The following is a 20,287-nucleotide window of genomic DNA, read 5'->3' as shown; positions in this document are numbered from 1 at the left end:
ATGACTAGACTGCACTGTAATGAAGATCTAGGAGGTTTTTTTTCCGGAGGGAGAAAAATTAACTACTTATACACCAAGGAAAGACTTAACATTACTAGCAGAAGAATGGTATCTTGCTTATTGCTCAAGGCACATACAGTTGTGGTCAAAAATAGATGCTAGAACACATAGTATGAGTGAAGTATACTATCAGTCACTGGACTTAACCTGAAATAAAGTGTCTTGTACAGCTCGATGTCTGACAAAGAATTCCTCTGAAGTACAGGGGTTTGAAGAAGGGCAATAAAATGAGTAGGAGAAAGTTTCTTCTATAAAGCCAGTGGGAGGACCAAGACTTTAGTTTCTTAGGAAAGGAGACAAATATTGAGTCTTTATGAAACAGAGTACTGCGAAGCAAGTATGAAAGTAGAGAACTCTTGTTCTGTCTTGTACTACAAGAATAGAGGGACAAGTTAATGAAGCTGAATTGGAGTGACATTTAGACTGATCTCGTTCTACTCCATGCTCAGAATTTGAGCTGATTCAGAGATGGGGATGGAACTTGAAGGGGCAGATTGTCCTCACAACTGCATCTCTTAACAGCCTTTTTGCTTTCTGCAGAAATGTCTGGTATTGGTTGGTGTCAGAGGGCATGAAAAAGGATCGATTTATGGTCTGATCCCCGTTAAAGTGTTAGCATCTAAGCTATTGAGAGGATAGAAAATGGCTTCCATGCATGAAACAATACATTCAAATGTGATAAGCCTCTTCCAGGGGAATGATCTTTTCCTGAGAGACTTATTGGTGACGATCCCTTACTGCTTTATATTATAAGTGTGTCGATTTCTTGGTAGCTGTCCTTCAGTACTGAAGATTTGCCATATGAGGGAATGAGGGACTGAAATATCTTCTTATCCTGTGACTTGCTGACAAGATACTCTACAATAACTTTATCAGTTAAATGAGCTTCAACATTCACTTACTCAAGTGACATTATGTCAGATACTGCTCTTAAACCCCAAGTAATTTACTGTCAGAAAGCTGTTAAGTAGCTATCTTCTGGTCAGTAATGTTTTTCAGTGTATAAGAATCTATACCTTTTCCCTCTGGTATTTGTATACTGTCTCTTGGTTTGGAGCCTGAGCGCTGAAGTCCAAAGTCCTTCAAAGAACCTTCAGTGTTTGTAAAGCTTATAGATGAAAGGGAAATAAGCAAGCAGTTCTGAAACTTGCCTTGTGTGTCACTTTCTTTTTGCATAAAGGAGAGATTTGGTGGTACAAGAGAGCTATCTCTACTTTTGCTTTTAGATAATAACCATTCAGACTTCAAAAGGGCTTTTCCTGGCCTAGATCACAGGGTAGCAGGAGCTAAAAATGACCTAGAACTCTAATAGAAACATCCTCCTGAGAGCCTGAAAGTACATATAAATGTGTGCATACACATGAACAGATGCATACATGTATATACATGTGCATATATCTACACATACATGCAGAAATCCAGCCAGATTGCAAGAATACATCAATTCACTGTGTAAAGCTAATGGTGTCTCAGATGCAGCAGAAATACTGTCTTTTTCAACTTTTCACTGTTAGGTCTGACCAGGCTATGTGTTATTCTCTCCCATTCCTATTTGTCACTCTGCTTCCATACTTCGTATTTTGGTAACCTTTTCCTAGCAAAGTTAGATGCAGTTTGGACAGTCAGTAGGTGTGGTTTGCCAAAGCAAGCTGTGCTTGGAGCAAGGTTAGAAGGGTATAGGCAATAGGAGGGACAAGGCAAAGGGAAGAGATAAGCTTTATTTTGAGACGTGGAGGTTCCCTGGGCGAAGAATGGTGAAGATATGTTATGCAAATCGATTGTGGCTTCACTGAACCAACAGATGGCTTCTGAACAAAAGGTGATGTGATACACTTTTTCAGGTTTTTGTGGTATTTTTTCAATGGCAAAGCAAACAATGATAACGAGGCATTCAAGATTCAAGACAGTTTCTCTTTTTTCTTGGAGAGGAAGGTGAATTTTTGATGAAGTGTTGCTTTGGTCTTGTAATCGTGCACAGAACAAACAAGTGGTCACTTACGTGACAAGTGTCCTTCTGTAACCTAATGTGGGTGGTGGGGAGAAATTTTCCCAGTGGGATGAGTTAGGATGCATTATTGATCTCTCAACAATCAGAAGGCTTCATTTCTTTCTGCCAGGACAGTGGATTTCAACCTGCGGTCCACAAGGCTGCTGGGGTTTTGTGACCTATTCCTAAAGACTTAACAGAAGGTAAGTGAGAAAGGTAAACCTCTTGCTGGTAGGATTCAATTCTATAGGAGCTTGCACCTTCACTGGAAATTGTAGGGGGCTACAAGATCGAAAAAAGTTGAAAACCACTGATGAATCATGAGAAAGCCAGTTACACCTGCCAAACAAATGTTTCTGCAGTTGAAATGGCTACAGATTGCTGTGATATTTTTTCCCTGCTCTACTGTAAGGTCAGTAATTTTTTTTTCTTTCAACCTGTTCATTGTCATATAATGGGAATCTTTCCCTCCCTCCCCTTTGATCTTTACCTGATCAAAGTACAGAAGTGCAGGGCTGTGGTTACCTGAACACAAAAGCTGCCCAGGGAGGTGGTGGAGTCACCGTCACTGGAGGTGTTCAAGGAACGTGTGGACGTGGCATTGCGGGACATGGTTTAATGGGCATGGTGGTGTTGGGTTGATGGTTGGACATCATGATCTTACAGGTCTTTTCCAGCCTTAGTGATTCTGTGATTCTTACGTAACCTTGATGCTAAAGGGCTTGCTTAGGTGCTCAACAGTGTCGCAAACGTAAGTTGACACTTCCCCCCAAGAATAACCTGCATGAGTTCAACAATGGAACCAGAGTACTTTCTAGTCTTAACTATATAGTTATGTTTATAGTAAAGAGAAAGAAAGTTGTAGGCAACTTTGGGGCAGGGGGATAAGACATTTCTCTAGCAAGTTAGCAGTGATTTAGTAGGGCATTTTCTATAACTTAAGGAGTGATCACACAGCAGAAGTATGCATTTAAAAATCGCGCTACAGACACTGCACACAGATTATGTAAGAGGATTTTTCTATTACAGTCATTGTAGTTTAAGTTACATTTATTTCAAAAGACAAAATCTGACATAGTTCACAGCTCTGGAATGCAAACCCGATACTTGAAAAGTAGTAGACTATTATTCCACATCTGACTGCACATAAAAGACTTAACAGAAAATAGTTTCTATACTTTTAAAACTAAAAGTAATAAAATAAATCTAAAGCTGACAACAGGTTACAAGTTTGTTCACTTAGATATAGCAGTAATAAATTTCAAACAATATACAAATATAGATATCTAGAAAGATATCTTTCTAGATGGCTATCTATAAAGATCCTAATAGAAGCAGGCGTTCTCCTGTTATCATTCCTTTAATTTGAGGTACTTTATTACAAGGTGTACACTACTAATGCTGGCCACACTTGCAATGAATGAGCAAGGTACCAGTTCACAGAATCCGAAGCTCCTTTCAACAACTGTTGGTAACCTCCACAGCTGTTGGTTAGGCCTGCCATGTGCCCAGCTCAGGGTACCAGCCCACTCAGGACCCTGGGGCATGAGGCAGCAGAGGGAGGCTCTGAGCACTCCGCCAGCTTCTCTCACTGCTCAACCTCCTGAGGGGCAGTGCCTGTCTCGGGCAGTTTGAAATGTTAAGTGTTGCTGCCCGTGCCAGGGTGATAGTCAGCACCCAGAAGTTGGTGCCGAAAGGAAGGATCCCTGAGATGGATATGGGGTGGTGGGAGGGTGCACCTCCTGCAGCTGGGAAAGATAAGGGTCATAGCAGGTTGGACTTCATCCCAGACATGCTTTCAGTGCTGAAAAGAAAGTTCTGAAGAGTACCCAAAAGATAACAGCTGTGGCTATGTTGAATCCCAGCACTACGTGCCAAAAAAACGGTGTGCATAGCTGTGTTGTGCAGGGCATCCTGTCTTACCACAATCCAGATTGCTGTCTTATAGTTGTGTCTTGATGGAGCTGTTCCCTAAAACAGGGATGGCAGCCAAGTGGTAGATGTACCTGTAAGCTCTCTCTTCGCAGTGCTCTGCAAGCACAAACCTTTAGAAAGGCCGTGATGTGGGAAGATGGCTGTTGCATCAGTGGTGTCTGTAATAAGGGTACATTGCTGCAGTTATGTAGCAGATGTGGCATAGATAGGCTTTATGTTTTTATGCTTGGTGGTATTAGTTTGCCTCTATATTATTGAATGTAGTAGAAGTGAATTCCTCCCTGGTTGTACCTTTTTTCCTGGTGTGTGTGTGTGTGTATAGCTGTAATAGCTATAGTAAGGCACATGCTAAGAAAGGGCAGCAAGGAGTGCTACATCCTAGTAACCAGCTAAGAGACTAGTATTTCTGTACTTTTTTCATTTCAGACCCTAGTCTTTTAAGTTGAAATAGTCTGTTCCTGATCTCTACTCACAAATTATCCTTTAATAAAAAAAGTGAACAAAGCAAAAGCCAGCCTTTGAGCTATTAAAAGAGATTTTCCCCCTTGTGGTCTAACCAAATGATCCCTTTGCTCAATGCAAACAGCCGTGACAACGAGTGGGAAGCTGAGCTGGGGCCCCTCCTCACTATGTCTGCTCAGGAGGAGAAACACCCATTAATTTGAAAATGAAGATTATAAAAAGCTGGGAACAGCTGTGGTAGGCTAATTTATTTGTTCCTCCCCACAAGAGCCTCTGTACTTGCTCGGAGAGCAGGGGACGGATGTCTCAAGGTGCCCTCGCAGCCCTCTGAGACGTACCCTCAGGCAGCAGGGCCCTGTTTCCACAGGGGGAAGGTGAAGGGGGCCACAGTGCCGCCGCTCCTCCCCACGTGCAGCCCTCCCCGCCGAGGGGCAGTTGGAGGCCTCGGGGTGGTTCCCCCTGGGCAGGGCCCTTCCAGGCTCCATCCCCTCACAAAGCGGGGCGTGGGGCGGCGCCGGGCAGCGGCGATGGGGGCACTGCTGGGGCTGCTGGTGTTGCTGGGCCTGGCGGGGTGCCCCGCCGCCCCGGGGGACCTGTCCGGGGAGCTGCGCGTCACGGCCACATGGGTGACTGTGCCACGGCAGTTGAGCCCCCGGGCCGACACCAACCCCCTGGCCGTCTCGTACTGGCTGGAGGTGGCGGGGCGGCCACGGGTGCTGCGCATGCGGCCCAGGCGGGGCCTGGTCTCCCACCCCTTCACCTTGGTCACCTACGGCAAGGACGGGGCCCGCTGGGAGGAGCACCCCTTCGTGCAGGACAACTGCTTCTACCAGGGCGAGGTGCAGGGGAGCCCCGGCTCCCTGGTGGCCCTCGGCACCTGCGGCAGGGGCCTGCGCGGTGTGCTCTGGGTGGAGGGTGGCACCTACGAGATCGAGCCCATCCCCGATGATCCAGCCTTCCGGCACATCCTCTACCGCATGCAGGAGGCCAACAATCCTGCGGGCCCCACCTGCGGGCTGACCCCGGAGGAGCTGCAGCATCAAAAGGCTTTGCTGCCCTGGTTCAAGGTTCCCCAGGCAGAGGAGGAGAAGGAGGAGGAGATGCTGAAGGACTGGTGGACACACGTCAGGTATGTGAAGATAGTGGTGGTCGTGGACAACGTGCGGTTTGTGAAGTCGGGCAGGAACGAATCCGAAGTCTTGAGGCAAGTCCTAGAAGTCATCAACATTGGGGACTCACTGTACGAACAGCTTTCTGTTCGGCTGTTTCTTGTGGGATTGGAGATCTGGACCAAAAGCAACCTTATAAACATTACTAACTCTGTCAACAAGGCACTTGACGACTTTAACAAATGGCGAAAGTCAGACTTGTCTCCACGGATGCGCCATGATACCGCTCACTTATTTGCATTTCAGAGCTTTGGAAGGAGCCTGGGATTGGCGTTTCTAGGGTCCATGTGTGATAACCAGTGGTCATCAGCAGTTGCGTCCTTCACTGATAGGAAGTTGTCCTCATTTATTACCACATTTGTCCATGAGCTGGGCCATAATCTTGGGATGCACCATGATGAACGGGGTTGTAAATGCAGACGAAAGAAATGCATTATGTACGAAAGCGATGTTGACACTGATGCATTCAGTGACTGCAGTTACAAAGACTACTTTGACCTGCTTGGGCGTGGCGCCGGCTGCATTCGTCAACCACCAGCACCCGGCACTTTCTACACCATGAAGCGTGAATACTGTGGGAATAAGATAGTGGAAAGCGGAGAGCAGTGTGACTGTGGTTCAGAATCAAACTGCAGAAAGGATCCTTGTTGTCACCCAAACTGTACTTTTACTGCAGGTTCAGTCTGTGCTTCTGGAAAATGCTGCAAGAGCTGTCGGGTCCTTCCAGCAGGAACGCTCTGCAGAGCAAGTACGGGCAACTGTGACCTGCCAGAATATTGCAATGGCACTTCCCCTTGGTGCCCGCTGGACGTGTACATACAAGATGGAACCCCTTGCCAAGATGGTGCTTATTGCTATCGAGGAAAATGTTCTTCCCACAGTAAACAGTGCCAGCACCTCTTCGGCAAACAAGCCAGGGCCGCTCCTTTAGATTGCTTCAAAGCAGTGAATACTCGAGGTGACCGGTTTGGGAATTGTGGTATTCGTAACAATATCCATTTTACAAAATGCAGCATTGAGAATGTCTTATGTGGTAGGATCCAGTGTGAAAACATAGACAAATTGCCTTTCTTGCAGAACCACGTAACACTAGTCCAAACCCCTGTTGGAGATAAAAAGTGTTGGGGTCTTGACTATCACGTGGGGATGCCAATAGCAGATGTGGGAGCTGTGGAAGATGGCACAGCATGTGGTAGTGATATGCTTTGTATCAATAGGACATGTACCAGTGTATCACTGCTGAACTACGACTGTAACGTGTCCAAGTGTCATGACAGAGGAGTGTGTAACAATCGTAAGAACTGTCACTGCAGGTATGGCTGGGCTCCTCCGTATTGTGAATGGGAAGGATTTGGAGGTAGCGTTGACAGTGGACCCCCTCCAGCCAGGGAGATTTTTCAGAGAGCAAAAATAGGAGTAACACTACTTAGTCTTCTTTTTCTCTGTATCCTTGGAGTAACCCTTACCATATGTTATAAACAGGAAATAGTGGGATGGCTTAGGAGGAAAAAGGCCCAATTCCACAGAAGAAAATAGTTGTTTCAAATACTGGAAATGCCAGCAGTTCCTATAGGAGAGTGCCTGCTGGTGAGTCAAAATCCACCTCAAAGCACTTGCCGAAGACCAACAAACAGTAGCTTTGGATGTTCCTGGGGAAATCTCCCTTGAGCAGAGCCAGCTGATAACTCATCAAAATAATTCAACACATTCTAATCTCATGTGATATCATTAAATGCAGACTAAATGTTATCCGTGTTTATTTTAAGTTAATAAATGCCGGCAGTAAGGCGTGCTGTTCTTTGCACCTTGAGCTCTTATACTGAAGTAGTTAGGTAAACTGTAGCTATAGCTTTTGTGCTTCATATCAACAGTTTACAAATGTAAACTTCTTAAAACAGGTGTAAATAAATTATTTGCTCCAATTTACTCCTTCATGTAATGTTTTCATTGATGATCTGGATGAGGGGATAGAGTGCTCCCTCAGCAAGTTTGCAGACGACACCAAGCTGGGAGGGAGTGTTGATCTGCTGGAGGGTAGGAAGGCTCTGCAGAGGGATCTGGACAGGCTGGATCGATGGGCTGAGGCCAACCAGATGAAGTTCAATAAGGCCAAGTGCCGGGTTCTACACTTTGGCCACAACAACGCCAGGCAACGCTACAGGCTTGGGGATGAGTGGCTGGAAAGTTCCCCTGCGGAAAAGGACCTGGGGGTGTTGATCGACAGCCGGCTGAATATGAGCCAGCAGTGTGCCCAGGTGGCCAAGAAGGCCAACGGCATCCTGGCCTGTATCAGAAATAGTGTGGCCATCAGGAGTAGGGAGGTGATCGTGCCTCTGTACTCAGTGCTGGTGAGGCCGCACCTCAAATACTGTGTTCAGTTTTGGGCCCCTCACTACAAGAAGGGCATAGAGGTGCTGGAGCGTGTCCAGAGAAGGGCGACGAAGCTGGTGAGGGGTCTGGAACACAAGTCTTATGAGGAGCGGCTGAGGGAGCTGGGGTTGTTTAGCCTGGAGAAGAGGAGGCTGAGGGGAGACCTTATCGCTCTCTACAACTACCTGAAAGGGGGTTGCAGAGAGGTGGGTGCTGGTCTCTTCTCCCAAGTGACAAGTGACAGGACTAGAGGAAATGGCCTCAAGTTGCGCCAGGGGAGGTTCAGGCTGGATATTAGGAAAAGTTCTTTACTGAGAGAGTAGTGAAACATTGGAATAGGCTGCCCAGGGAGGTGGTAGAGTCACCCTCCCTGGAGGTATTCAAGGAGCGTGTGGATGTGGCATTGTGGGATGTAGCTTGATGGACATGGTGCTGTGTGGTGTTGGGTGGGTTGTGGCTTGTTGTTGTTGTTGTGTGGCGTGGGTTTTGTGGTTTTTCTTTTTGTGGGTTTTTTTTTGGTGCTTTTTTTTTTTTTTTTTTTTTTTTCCCCTCAGGTTGGACTCGATGATCTTACGGTCTTTTCCAACCGTACTGATTCTGTGATTCTGTGATTCTCCAATTCAGGGAGAGATGTTTGTGAACATCTTGCTTCTGTCATGCATTAATAACCAAGAGGAAAAATTGCTCTTGCAGTCTCCATTTAATTCACATCTGTGACATGCAAGCAGGCAAGAAACAGGTATTGCAGTGAGATGCAGGTGTCTGTGGCATAAGTCCTTCCAACTGTTTCCAGGGAGTAGCCCTTCAGGAGGGAGGTAGATCATAGGGAACAGGGTCTTCATTTTGTGAGACGGTAGAGAAGTAGTGTCCAGGTCATGCCAGTAAGCATTACATTTCTGAGCCATCAGATACACATCAAGAGTGTAGTTTCACCAAACCTGACATTTCAGAAGAACAAACTGTCTTTCTTTTCTGGAAACTTTCCAGTGCCTTGACTGCTGGGTTCTTCTCAGAAGTGCGGTGTTTTTTATTGTCGCTAAGAGGAGCTGTCTGTGAAGTTACACAAGTTAACTGGATTTCTAAAATATTTTGAACTATTCTGCAAGTCTCCCCCACCCAGAATTCCTGCAATATTTGATAGATGTTTTATCTGTCTATCTATCGATCTATCTATCTGTCTCAGGGGGTTTCTCTTGGTTTACTATGTGATTGCTTCTTAAACTATTACTGAATGTGTCCTCGCAGCTCTACGGAGTGCCAGACAGAAGCATTGTATTTTTCATTGTTTAACACAAGGTAAAATGTGTCTAACTTATGAAGAAATACGAGGGATGTGGAAACACCATTCAATAAGTTTTTTTATTATTTATATGATAGCAGTGACTAGATGTTTCAACCAGATCAGCATAAAGAGGAGTCTGCAGTCCAGATTTACAGTGAAAACTTTATTTTAAAGGACTGGTGTTTCTGGATTAAGGGCTATAATGCACTTGTTTGCTACCAAAAGAATTATTTGTATTTTGGAAGCAAAGACCTTATTTTTAGCAAACGTTCTATAAAGGCAGGGTAAGTACCCCAACACTTGCAACATCTGTGAAGAAAGATGTTGGTGACTCTACAAATGATGATGATAAACTTTTGCTGCCTCTCAAGTATGACATTTATGTTTTTAGAATACACATTTTCCTGTATGTTTTTTTAAAAATGATTGTGTTTTGCATCCAAAAAGGGCTGGTTACATTATGATTGGATGTGGAATACAAAGGATGTGATTCACAGTTTTTCATGGCTTTTTGTCTAAAGCAAATGAATCCTTAAATTGTTATTGATATTTGTCTGGGGAAATGAGGTAACACATTGTTTGTTCAGTGGTCTACACTTGTTATCTTGATAGAACATGGATGGTTTTGATTAGATGAAGAAAACTTAATCCTGTGTTTATGTCAAAAGACAGCTGCCCCTTGACTAACACCCCAAATTTATTCCTTATAACGAGAGACTTGGGGGGGGGGGGGGCAGGAAAGAGTTATTTTTCTCAGAGAAATAACAATCTTAATTCAGGTGTGAGAAGCAAGGGATATGCAACAAACAAGGGGGATGTGGATTAGGTGAAAGATGGAGATAAGAAGTAACACAAGCACTTACACCCAGCACCTTCCAACTAGCAATCCACAACTGGTAAGTACTGGCAGACTTTTTTTATTTTGCTTTTTAGATACATGAACATCAGTGGCAGAAGTCTCAGGCTGCCACCTTGATGGCCCGCTGTTGTTGATTGATAGTATACCATAAATTGTCGAGTAGAGATCTCTGCTGAGACCAGAGAAACATTTCACGAGTCAGAGAGTTCTTATTTACAGACCTGCATACTGAAGAGACAGAGGTGTAAATGAAAGCACAATTTAGGCTAGAAAGCTTACTTGCAAATGCAGTTTTGGAAGAGACAAAGCAATAAAATGCTGTAGTTTCCATTTTTCTCTGTGCTTAAAGATTGATCTAAAAAACCCTGACTGTTAATTGGGAGGAGGCTTTCAGCAAGCTTTGGACAGGAGTATTTCTGTACGCTTTTCTTCAATTTCTGCTTAGGCTGTATGAGCAATACAAATATGCATCCCAACAAACCTACTCTATGTTTTATAAAATATGTGAGCTCCCTTGCTAAGGTCTTCTCCTGGAAAATATTGTTGGTTTTGATTTCACCATAGCAACAAAGAACTTGATACTTCCAGTGGTTTGTTAGAAATGTCCTACTATTCTGTTGTGGTATGAAGGTGCAAGTCTAAGTTCACTCCTAATCTTTCCGGCTTCCCCCTCTTTTTTTCCTCCTAGTCTTAATTGCCTTTTTTAATGTTTTAAACAGATGCAGGAACTTGGCTAATGTATAAGTCACTTGAACATGGAAGAGGCAGCCTGCAAATGCTGCTGCACCATCTCCCAAGAGATGTTGATCAGTCTAGTATGTGAAACAGTGCTGGAAGGAAGTGTCTGACTGTGTGATGACCCATGAAATGGTCTGTGCCAGAGCACCAAGGAATTAAGTCTTAGGTAGCTGTTAACATGTGGTGGGTCAGTAGTGGTGGGTGAAGCCTGGAGCTGCCTACGAGTAAGTAAAAACGATTTACCCATGTTTCTTGTTCCTGACTAAACAAGACTTTTAAAAGAACTCTTAATATTGTAGTTATCTCAGATAAAGATAAAATTGTTTTTGTTCCAAGCCAAGACTGTCATCTCGAAAATACATACTGTTCCGTAGAAGCAGTTTTAATGTATCTTCAAGGAGTGTGCCAAGTATGGTATTAGTAGAACCTGAGTTTGGACAAAAGGTAGTTGACGGCCATTGTACAAGTTTTGCTTTCCAGTGTTCTTAACCATTGGCAAAAAGTAAGTATAGATATTCAGGACAACATAACTGTGGAAACTGGACTGAAACAGGTGTGAAACTGCATGCTGGGCTTAATGGTTTAAGAAGTCCTTCTGTGATAGACAAGCCATGGTTTTGCTCATGATGGCAGGTGTAATGGGGGCTTGAATGCTTGTCTCCCACCTATGAGGCAGGTGTTCTAATGCTCAGTTGAGCACTAAGCATTGCTGTTGTAGCATTAAGGCATGTGGCACACTCTTCCTCTAACCCAGAGATCCAGCACCCAGGCTCACTCTCCCAATCCAAAAGTGTAGATAATCTTGGAATGAATACCGTAAAAAATGTTTGTCATCCATACTGCAATATAGAATAAACAAATTGGTAGTGTTAACACTGAAGACCAGAGCACCTGGTCCTCGTTTTCTTCAGAAAAGGTCCTGCAGTGTTTAGACATGGGTGTCCCAGTAGTGCCAAGCAGTTAGGTGATTAAATTGCAGCAGGCCCGGTTCATTGTTCCCTGTTGTCATTATCCGTGTTGCCACACTTGTAGCATGTGCTGAAATAGGTAAGGGTAAAGTCTAATAAGGAAATAAATAGGGATAAATTTTGCCTCGCTGTCTTTTTCCCAATAATCTATTGGTTCAAGAACTCCCTGAGGTACAGGAGTCCCAAGTTCAAGTGGCTCCTCTGTTAGGCGGAAAGTTGGACTACTTTGCCTTTTATTGCTAGGTAATGATCTGTTCTGTAGAGTTCTGAGGAAATTGAACACCTTTTGCAGGACGCAGTTAAGTATTCTTTGCTCCCAGCAGGCCCGGGTCCCGCGGCGAGCCGGGGGCGCTGGCTGGTAGCGGGGCCCCGTCCCCGGGCGGCGCGGCCGGGCGCGGACTACAACTCCCAGCGCTCCGCGGCGCGGCCCTCCGGCGGCGGCCGAGGCCGAGGCAACGAAAGGGGCTGCCCCGGGAGCCGACTTCACCTTCAGGCCGCAGCATGAACGGCAGCGTGGCGGGCGGCGGCTTTTCGGAGGAGGTCATCAGCCTCACCCGCAGACCCTCAGGTACGGCGGGGGCGGAGGCCGTACCCTCGCCGGGCCCGCGGCGCCTCCGGGGCCGGGGCAGCCGCGCCGAGGCCTGCGCAGCCCCCGGCGGGGCGGGGAGGCCGGAGTGGGAGCGCGGGGGTGGTAACGGGGTCTGGCCGGGGGGCGCCTGAGCGGGCACTGGGGCGGCGGCGGCGGCAGGGTCCCGGCGGTGAGGACGGCGCCCGCTCCCGGGCACTGGGGCGGCTGTGGTGGTGTTCCGGGCCCCAACGGCCTCTCCTGCCGCGGCGTGCCCGTGGAAATCGCCCGTGGCGGATACGCTGCTGCGGAAAAAGCCCGTGACCTGCGTGAGGGAGAGGCAGCGGGGTCGGGCTTTGTCTTCTGTGAGAGCAGCGGCCGGGAGCGCTGGCTGCGGCTGGTGTCCGGGTGGAACAACTCGCGTCTGGTTTTCCCAGGAGCTGCCGTCTCCGGTGCAGCTCCTGTTGCTTTCAAGCGAGGTGGCAGGTGCTCAGCACTCAGCCGTGTTGGATATCCAAAATTAGGGGGCGTTTTGAAAAATGCTACTCAAAATGACCATACCCTACACTGTCAGCTTCGTGTTAGTTGTTCGCAGTAGCGTCAGAGGCGGCTTCGGGGTGGTGAGCGAGAGGAGAGCGGTCTGGAAGGGAAAGGGAACAGGGCAGTCTGTGAGGCCTTTTTTTGGCTTTGTTTTTCCTGTCGCAGCAGCGTGTGCCTCGTGGAAGCCCGCAGACTTGTCCGCCCTCGTAGTTTTACAGGATTTCTGATGCCATTCACATCGCGCTTTCAGAAGTGCGGCAGGTTGGCACCGAATGTACGGCTCTGGAGCAAAACCCTGGCTCCAAAGAACCACAGGCTCTGGGGAGGTTTTGGAGCTAGAGCTGTACTTTGGTGTGCGAGGCCTTCTCTTTAATTAAAATGAGCATGAAAGAAAACGCAGCAGCCCTTCTGTCCGCACAACTGCTGGGTGCGGCTGCTGGCTGGCCTTGGCTCCACGGGCCCCCCAGGGACCCGCAGCACCCACGTCGTTGTCGTATGTGCCATTTTCCGTTCTCCAGGGTGAAGGTAGCTCCTGTGCAGGGCTGGGGTCGGTCCTGGCCCCTGTGCCAGCGATCACAACCCAAAGGGTGAGCCCGGCGGGCAGCTCTCTACCTCCCCTACTCGCCAGAGCGGCCGCTGGTCTGAAAGCTGCGTAGCCTTGCCTGCGCAGCCAAGAGCTCAAGCTAATGAAGCCGTACTTGTCAGTGAAAATTGTTTGCTAAATGAAGCCTGTTCTGATGGGAAAGCTGTTTCCATACATTTGGGAGCCTAAAATTTTGAGGGAGGTGGAAGGGGTTGTTGAAGGGCAGAGTTGAGAGGTCTTGAATGTGGCCACGGCAATTTAAATCTGATTACCACGAGCAGTATTTGTCCCATCATTAAGATGGGCTGTGTATTTTTAGAGTTAGTTTTCTAACTATGTCACTTGATTTGAAGGTCCTTACAGCCCCTTATGACCTTGATGCATTTACCATGTGAATTATTATTCATTTCTGTGGAAGGAACAAAATGCTGTTATCTGTAAAGCACAGTGTAATCCCATAATCTCTCCAACAGGAGTTTTGACTGCAACTTTTTAAAATAGGTCTGATGCTAAACATCTCTGGCAAAAGCTTGCTGAGGAGGTGAATGTATTTACAGTGGCAAAACAGTGTGTGTATGTCTGTCTTTTTACATTTCCTTCTGAAGTACTAGGCTGAAATTAGGCAGAAAAATCTGGTTTTATGGAAAGCTAAATAACTTAATCGGTTCAATTTGCAATATTATTCAATCTCTCTTTTCCTAATCCTGCCAATCATGATTTTTTTAATGTCTTTTTGAGGGACTTCTTAAGTTTCAGAGGGGTAAATGAAGCATAGGGAGGTCTGCAGCCTCAGGAGGGTCAGGAGTTTAGCCCAGAACCTGCTTTTAAAGCTCTACCATTCCACTTCTGGTCCCTTGTGGACAAGGGATTTAGTGCCATGTGCTCTCCTTCCCCTTGCTCCTTTTCTCCTGGTTGTGCTGTGTGTCTTTTTATGGCTGCATGAGCTGGAAGGGGGAGAACAGCAGAGAGCTGAAGGAATGATAGGGAAGATATTTTTAGCCAGAGTGGAAGTTTAAGTGCTAGAAGGGAAAGACACCCTGTGAATACTTGGTCTAGCATGAACTGCTGCCTCTTTCTGTCACAAAGATCTGCTCTTATCTCATGTTGTTGCTGCTGATGAAGGCTGTGGTTTTTGATTATTTTTCCAATCATGGGTGAAAACTTGCAAAAGGTATACTTTTTTTTCGTATCTGTATATATATTTGGGGTTTTTTATATATGTGAGAGAATCCATGTACTCTGAAACTGATTCCTTCTTTCTGGCTTTTTAATAAATGTTGATTAAACCTTAACTTTCTGTAGTATTGATTCGCCCTGTTCCCAGGTTATTGGCTTCATGGCAAATAATTTTTAGGTTTGTGGATTTTTTTTTTTTTTTTAATTCCCATCAAAGGCTGTGTTATTGTGCACAACTGTCCCTTCTTGGAATAGATATTAGTCTAGCTGAAATGTCAGTGTTTCTTCAATCTGCTGCAGCTTTAATTTTCTTCCTTGTTTGTCTGAAGCTGCCAGGAGGGAGGAGGGGGGGGAAAAAAAAGGTGTGGCAAGATTGCTGTTAATATTTCTTTACTGTCCAGCTGTAGATGCACACTTAAAATAGCATGACTCATCTTGTACATCCTTTGATCTCCTATGACTGATTTAAAATGCTGTTTCCCAGCAGGCACAAAGTGGTTTTACTTTCATTTGCAATTCTCCTTCTCAAAGTTTCTAGTCCCAACTTTGAGAGAAAGTAAGAAAGAAAGACAAAATAAATAAATCAGCCTGGCTGAACGTGGGGAGAACTTGCCTTCAGCTCTTCTTGACAGTAGGTTTTGGATGACTGGTTTGTGTCAGAAGAAAAAGGTTTTTTCTTCATTTACTTTGATTGTATATTTGATTTTTTTTTTCTTTTGTCTTTTCTTTCTTCTTTCATTGCCAGCCTCTTCTTAGGGAATCTTTCCCATCCCTTGTGATGGATTATTATTTACAGAGAAACTTAGGTGCATGTGCAGTGGGGAATGTGCTCTCGTAACCTGTGGTTTTCCAGATTTTGAATTCAATTTGTTCTTCTGGTTTTCGGTGAAACAAGAAGTCTTAATCTTTAACTGCACTTTAATCCAGCAGCTGGTTCCAGCCAGAAATCTGTAATCGAGGCTTGCTTTAAAGAGCAATACAAAACAACAAAAATGTGAAGTGGACACCAGTTCTGTTTAACGTATGTGTATTCCTTTTTGTTTTGCTTTAGATCCAAAAACTTTGTCTTTATTTCCTGACATGTTTTGAATTCCTGAAACAGAATGTTACAGTGATTGCATACAATTTGACGTAGCTGCATCTAAGCTAAGCTTATTCTTGGAGGTGAAGGATGTAAATTCCAGCTCCTGAGATGTGGAAGGGGAGCTTTCTGAGCTCTAGGTGCTCTCGAGCTGGTAGCACAGCTTCTCTTGCCTGTTTCCTCATCCGCAGACAGCGTCTAATGCTCCTGGCCTTTCCTAACTCTGTTTTCCAGCTCATGAAACACTTGTCAGGCATGATTCCTTGTTGCTCAAAGGTAATTATTTACTATAGCCTCCTGTGAAATGGAGAATGCTTTCCTCTCCTTTCATGCTGTGCTGAAGAGGCGTATTCCTGCTGAGGGCTGAATCGGCATCTCAGAAATGATGGCATGTCCTTCAGTATTCCCTAACAGCAACCTGAAAACGGCTCATGAATGCTTTATGGAATGAAGCATCTGGTCCCTCAGGCATTCAGGATCTCTCCTCTGCTTTCAGGACCAGTTTCATGAGAATAACTTTTCTAGACAGTGATGGTTGGAAAGGATGATGTAGATGTGTGTGCTGTGAGTTTTAGTATGGTGGAGAAAACAGGACAGCATGGGATGGTAGACTCCCCAACAACAGCAAGAATGTCTGAACCTTTCAGCTTTTTCTCATCAGCTTTCTCTTTGGCTTACCTTAGGGCTGGGCTTCAACATTGTTGGTGGGACAGATCAACAGTATGTTTCCAATGACAGCAGCATCTATGTCAGCCGGATCAAAAAGGATGGGGCAGCTTACCTTGACGGCCGATTACAAGAAGGAGATAAAATCTTAGCGGTAAGCTCTTTCTCCTGTTGCCCCGTGTTTTCTTGAAATGCTGTGATCAGTGATGTGATATGAGATGCAGGTTTGCCATCGCAGTGCACAGAGAGGAAGGATGTGGTGAATGCAATTAGATGATGCTGAGCAAACTCCATGGAGGAGCTATCTTGGGGGCCTGGGGAGAGCTTTGAGCACTAGGGAGATGAGTGCCTCTACACATGGGCCCATCTCTTCTGCCTTCTTGATTTGTCTCAGAAGTGCTCCTTGGTGCTGCGTTTCTATTTCCTCTGTGACTTGTCTCCCTAAGGTTTTAGAATCCATCAGACCTTCTCTTGCTCACAACGGATCGTCATGTGTAAATAGAGGTCTTCTAAGTTTCCACTTTTTGACTGGTAGTCCGTGATTACTGATCCTTTTGCTCAGGGGGATTTTTAAGCTATAAAACTTCTAGGCCATAAAACTCTCCATTGCAGCTCATCAGGAATAACACAGGCTGCGTCTCCTTTTAGAAAAATGTTTTAAAGTGACTGAGGTTCAGTCCCCCTGATTCTTCAGACAATTGACAATCATACGAGACAATATGCTTTACAGAGTGATGAGTGAAGAAGTAGTCTCCCCTAGTGTGATATGTGATCTTTTAATACTCTTCAATTTTATTTTATACTTGCTTATTATATTCCACATGTAATCTTTTTAGCCTCTATAAATAGAGTGCCTTGTACTAGTTGGAGCCTACTATTGGTCAAGAAAATTAAGTTAACCTGCAGAATATTACCCTATCTTTTCTTGGCAATTTAATATTTACGTACTTGAGTTTGGGGAGCCTAAATATCAAGAGAAGGGAGTCACTGAACGTGGTCTTAGTGGATACAATTAGGGGTAATTGGGATGAAACAGAAAAATTAGGGTGAATATCATTAGTTAGTTAATGAACTCAAGTAGGTTATAAAACCTTCTGCCATGAGAAATTATTTTAAATTAAGAAAAATCCTAACTTTCAAGTGGGTGCCAATATGTTTTCAAGTTTTTGTTTTGTTTTGTTTTGTTACATCAATACACTTTTAAATTTATGTTTACAAGACTCTTTCAAACAGAAGGTTTCAAAGGTAGACCAGTAGAGGGAACAATGTGGGAAAGATACTTATGATAATAATTTTGCTGTAGCTGCTCTTTTATTTTCATTAGCTGGCAGAGTTACACCTTTGATTTGTTTCCAGTAAAGCAACAGCATAAAAACTGCTGTTGACACAACTGTCATCTTATATTCTGGTTTTGCTTCTAGGTAGTTTTTTTCAGTACCTCTGTTTTTTGGCTTGGAGTTTCTTATGTTATCTTTCAACATAAAAATGCATCTATAATATGAATGAATGAAAATGGATCTTGCTGATTATAGTATCGTGGCCCAAATGCAGAGTTTTGTGAAAGAAGATGTTTTTTTATCTTCTATCCTTCCTATGTTAGCCTGCATCATTAAAAAATTGCTTGTTGCCCTTCAGCAACTGGTTCTCCTTTTCCTTTTTTGCTAGGTCAATGGCAGAGACTTGAAGGATTTGCGGCACAAGGATGCTGTGGAACTGTTCAGGAATGCAGGCTATCACGTGTCTCTGAAAATTCAGCGCAGGGTATGTTTTACCTGTTTCTTAGGGTTATTTCTGGCCCAGTTTAGACTGGTTTCTATGATTGCTAGCTCTCTGTTTCATGAGGCAGAAAAATAACATGTCCAGGTGCTCAGTGTGAATGATGCATATAAAGATTTTGTTTGAACTATGGCCTTCTCTAGTTGACCGCAGCTATAATAATCTATGCGTTATTGGTTTGTAACAGTATCAGTGAAGAGGTGAATTTGGAGAAGTCCCCCGGTCTTCGTTTTGCTGGAGTATTGTATGTTTTCTCAGAGATCTCCTTTCTCAGAGGCAAAGGTGTGTCTGTGAAGACAGAATCTCAAGTTCTCCGGTTTTGTTTCAGAGGCCAAAATCTTACTGGAGACAAAACTCCCCTGTTGTTTCAGAGATCATCGCTCATGTTAGTGTTGAGAGTGTGTGCAGCCCAGCACAAAGGAACAAATGTGGGCTGCCATAGTTTAAATATACTGGCACCATTTTGGATATAGAAAGAGAGGGATCCTTAACCCACTGTTGTCATTTGAATATACCTGGCTAGCATTGAAGTTGGTGAAGGAAATACCGATCAGCCTGAAGCGTGCTGGTGGGGAGAGGTGGGTTGAGGCCCCTTTCCTACTCCCTTAATAAAAGCAGTAAATCTCCTGGACCAGTGTACAGGGCAGGTAAGAAAAACAGAGAATTAGTGATGCCCTTTTCATGGTAAAGACACCAGGAAATGGTGTGGTGGGAAGTGCATCAAGGGATGTGTAGGTATGTGTGTGTCATTGCTTCTACTGTATGAGACATACCCTGCTCCAGCTGTTAAAGTCCTAGTTTACAAAGCAGCAGAGAAACATGAGGGTGCCTGGTAGTGACTGGGTACCCTGCAGTAAAGCTCAGTCCATCCAAAGCCATTCTAACCCTCCCATGTGTGGAGTGTACAGGTGCTTGGGGAAACCATCTTGCACATCCTTACAGAACCACCTAGTCTTGACCAGAACTGGGGGCTCTCCTGTGATGGGCTCTGACACAAATACTTTTTTTTTCCTCGTAGTTGCAGCCACAAAATGGCCCTGTGGGTCATCAAGGCGATGGAGACTCAGGTGGGCTTCCTCTAGCAGCCATTCTTGTGCCAGGCCTGGCGCTTGCTGTGACAGCAGTCTGGATCTTGCTGAGGTATCGACAGCGGATGTGAAGAGTTCACGTTTTGGATATCACTGCATATTTTACACAGCTATGATGTAATTTAAAGATAGAGAATCAACGATCTTATCACAGACTGATGTCAAAAAGGATCATTGCCTATCATAAAGCTGCTGCTGATGTTCTTTATATACTGAATTTGTTGCAGGGTGGATGGAAGCAGAGAGGAAAAGAGGAAGGGAGATGACTGTGTTCATGTATAGAGTGGGATAGCTGTGTTTTTGGCTAGTCTGGGGAGGTTTTGCCATCCCCTCTATTTTGCACCATGAACTTTCAAACACGCTCATCTATTCCATGTTTTAAGATGTGACTTTTGGTTAAGGGGGGTGGGGGTTGGTTGGGGTAGTTTTAAATCAAAAACTTTTACTAGAGGTTTTGCCTTGTTTCCACTGAATTTTTCTTTAAACAAATGATCCCTGTCTGAACCATGAATAAAGAGAAGCCATGTTGAGGGTATATTATTTTTTCAATTGAATTTTTGTTGGTTGTTGCTAAATAAATGCCTTAAGAAAAATATATAAAATCTAATCTGTGGTTTCACAGGTAAAATCATCAATGTAGCTGCTGATTTAACAGTGATATGCAGTATTGGTGAGGTATTCTACCAGTTCTGGAGAGATAAAAGATAGCCTGCTGCTAGAAAAAGACTTTGATTGTCAGAATGACTGCTCATTCTTGGGTCAGAGTTGTTAGAGAAGGCTTTCCACAAAATGCTGGCATACCGGAGAGAGACAGGCAGACAACTGAATCACAAGGATAAGCAGTGGCAAGAGATTTGGGCATGCTGAAGCTGCAGAAGAGTCTTTAAATTAGTAATGAAGCAATAGTCCCTCCATCCGTCAAGTGGGTTGAAGTCTGCATCTCTGAGGTTAAAAGTCTGTTTCGGGAGTTATTTTCTGGGGG

The 20,287-nt window shown here is 44.8% G+C and overlaps 2 protein-coding genes across 2 annotated transcripts; both read left to right on the top strand.

Annotated features, from left to right (window-relative positions):
- The first annotated feature begins 4,971 nt into the window (after positions 1–4,971).
- Positions 4,972–7,149, top strand: LOC104258861 (disintegrin and metalloproteinase domain-containing protein 20). Its single transcript, XM_009814067.2, has one exon. The coding sequence runs from the start codon at positions 4,972–4,974 to the stop codon at positions 7,147–7,149; it is 2,178 nt and encodes a 725-aa protein (XP_009812369.2).
- A 5,128-nt stretch (positions 7,150–12,277) lies between these two features.
- Positions 12,278–19,840, top strand: SYNJ2BP (synaptojanin 2 binding protein). Its single transcript, XM_059819262.1, has 4 exons — positions 12,278–12,398; positions 16,459–16,595; positions 18,107–18,202; positions 19,236–19,840. The coding sequence occupies exons 1-4, from the start codon at positions 12,332–12,334 to the stop codon at positions 19,374–19,376; spliced, it is 441 nt and encodes a 146-aa protein (XP_059675245.1). The 5' UTR covers positions 12,278–12,331; the 3' UTR covers positions 19,377–19,840.
- The last annotated feature ends 447 nt before the right edge of the window (positions 19,841–20,287 follow it).

The sequence above is a fragment of the Gavia stellata genome, chromosome 7, assembly GCF_030936135.1.
Source record: "Gavia stellata isolate bGavSte3 chromosome 7, bGavSte3.hap2, whole genome shotgun sequence".
NCBI lineage: Eukaryota > Metazoa > Chordata > Aves > Gaviiformes > Gaviidae > Gavia > Gavia stellata.
The sequence above is the reverse complement of the archived record's forward strand: the minus strand, read 5'-3'. Positions and strand labels throughout refer to the sequence as shown.

Excerpts from the sequence above, each read along its gene's own strand:
- LOC104258861 (XM_009814067.2), top strand. The coding sequence starts at position 4,972 with ATGGGGGCACTGCTGGGGCTGCTGGTGTTGCTGGGCCTGGCGGGGTGC.
- SYNJ2BP (XM_059819262.1), top strand. The coding sequence starts at position 12,332 with ATGAACGGCAGCGTGGCGGGCGGCGGCTTTTCGGAGGAGGTCATCAGC. Across the intron at positions 12,399-16,458 it reads CCTCACCCGCAGACCCTCAG|GGCTGGGCTTCAACATTGTT; the intron begins GTACGGCGGGGG and ends GGCTTACCTTAG. Across the intron at positions 18,203-19,235 it reads CTCTGAAAATTCAGCGCAGG|TTGCAGCCACAAAATGGCCC; the intron begins GTATGTTTTACC and ends TTTTCCTCGTAG.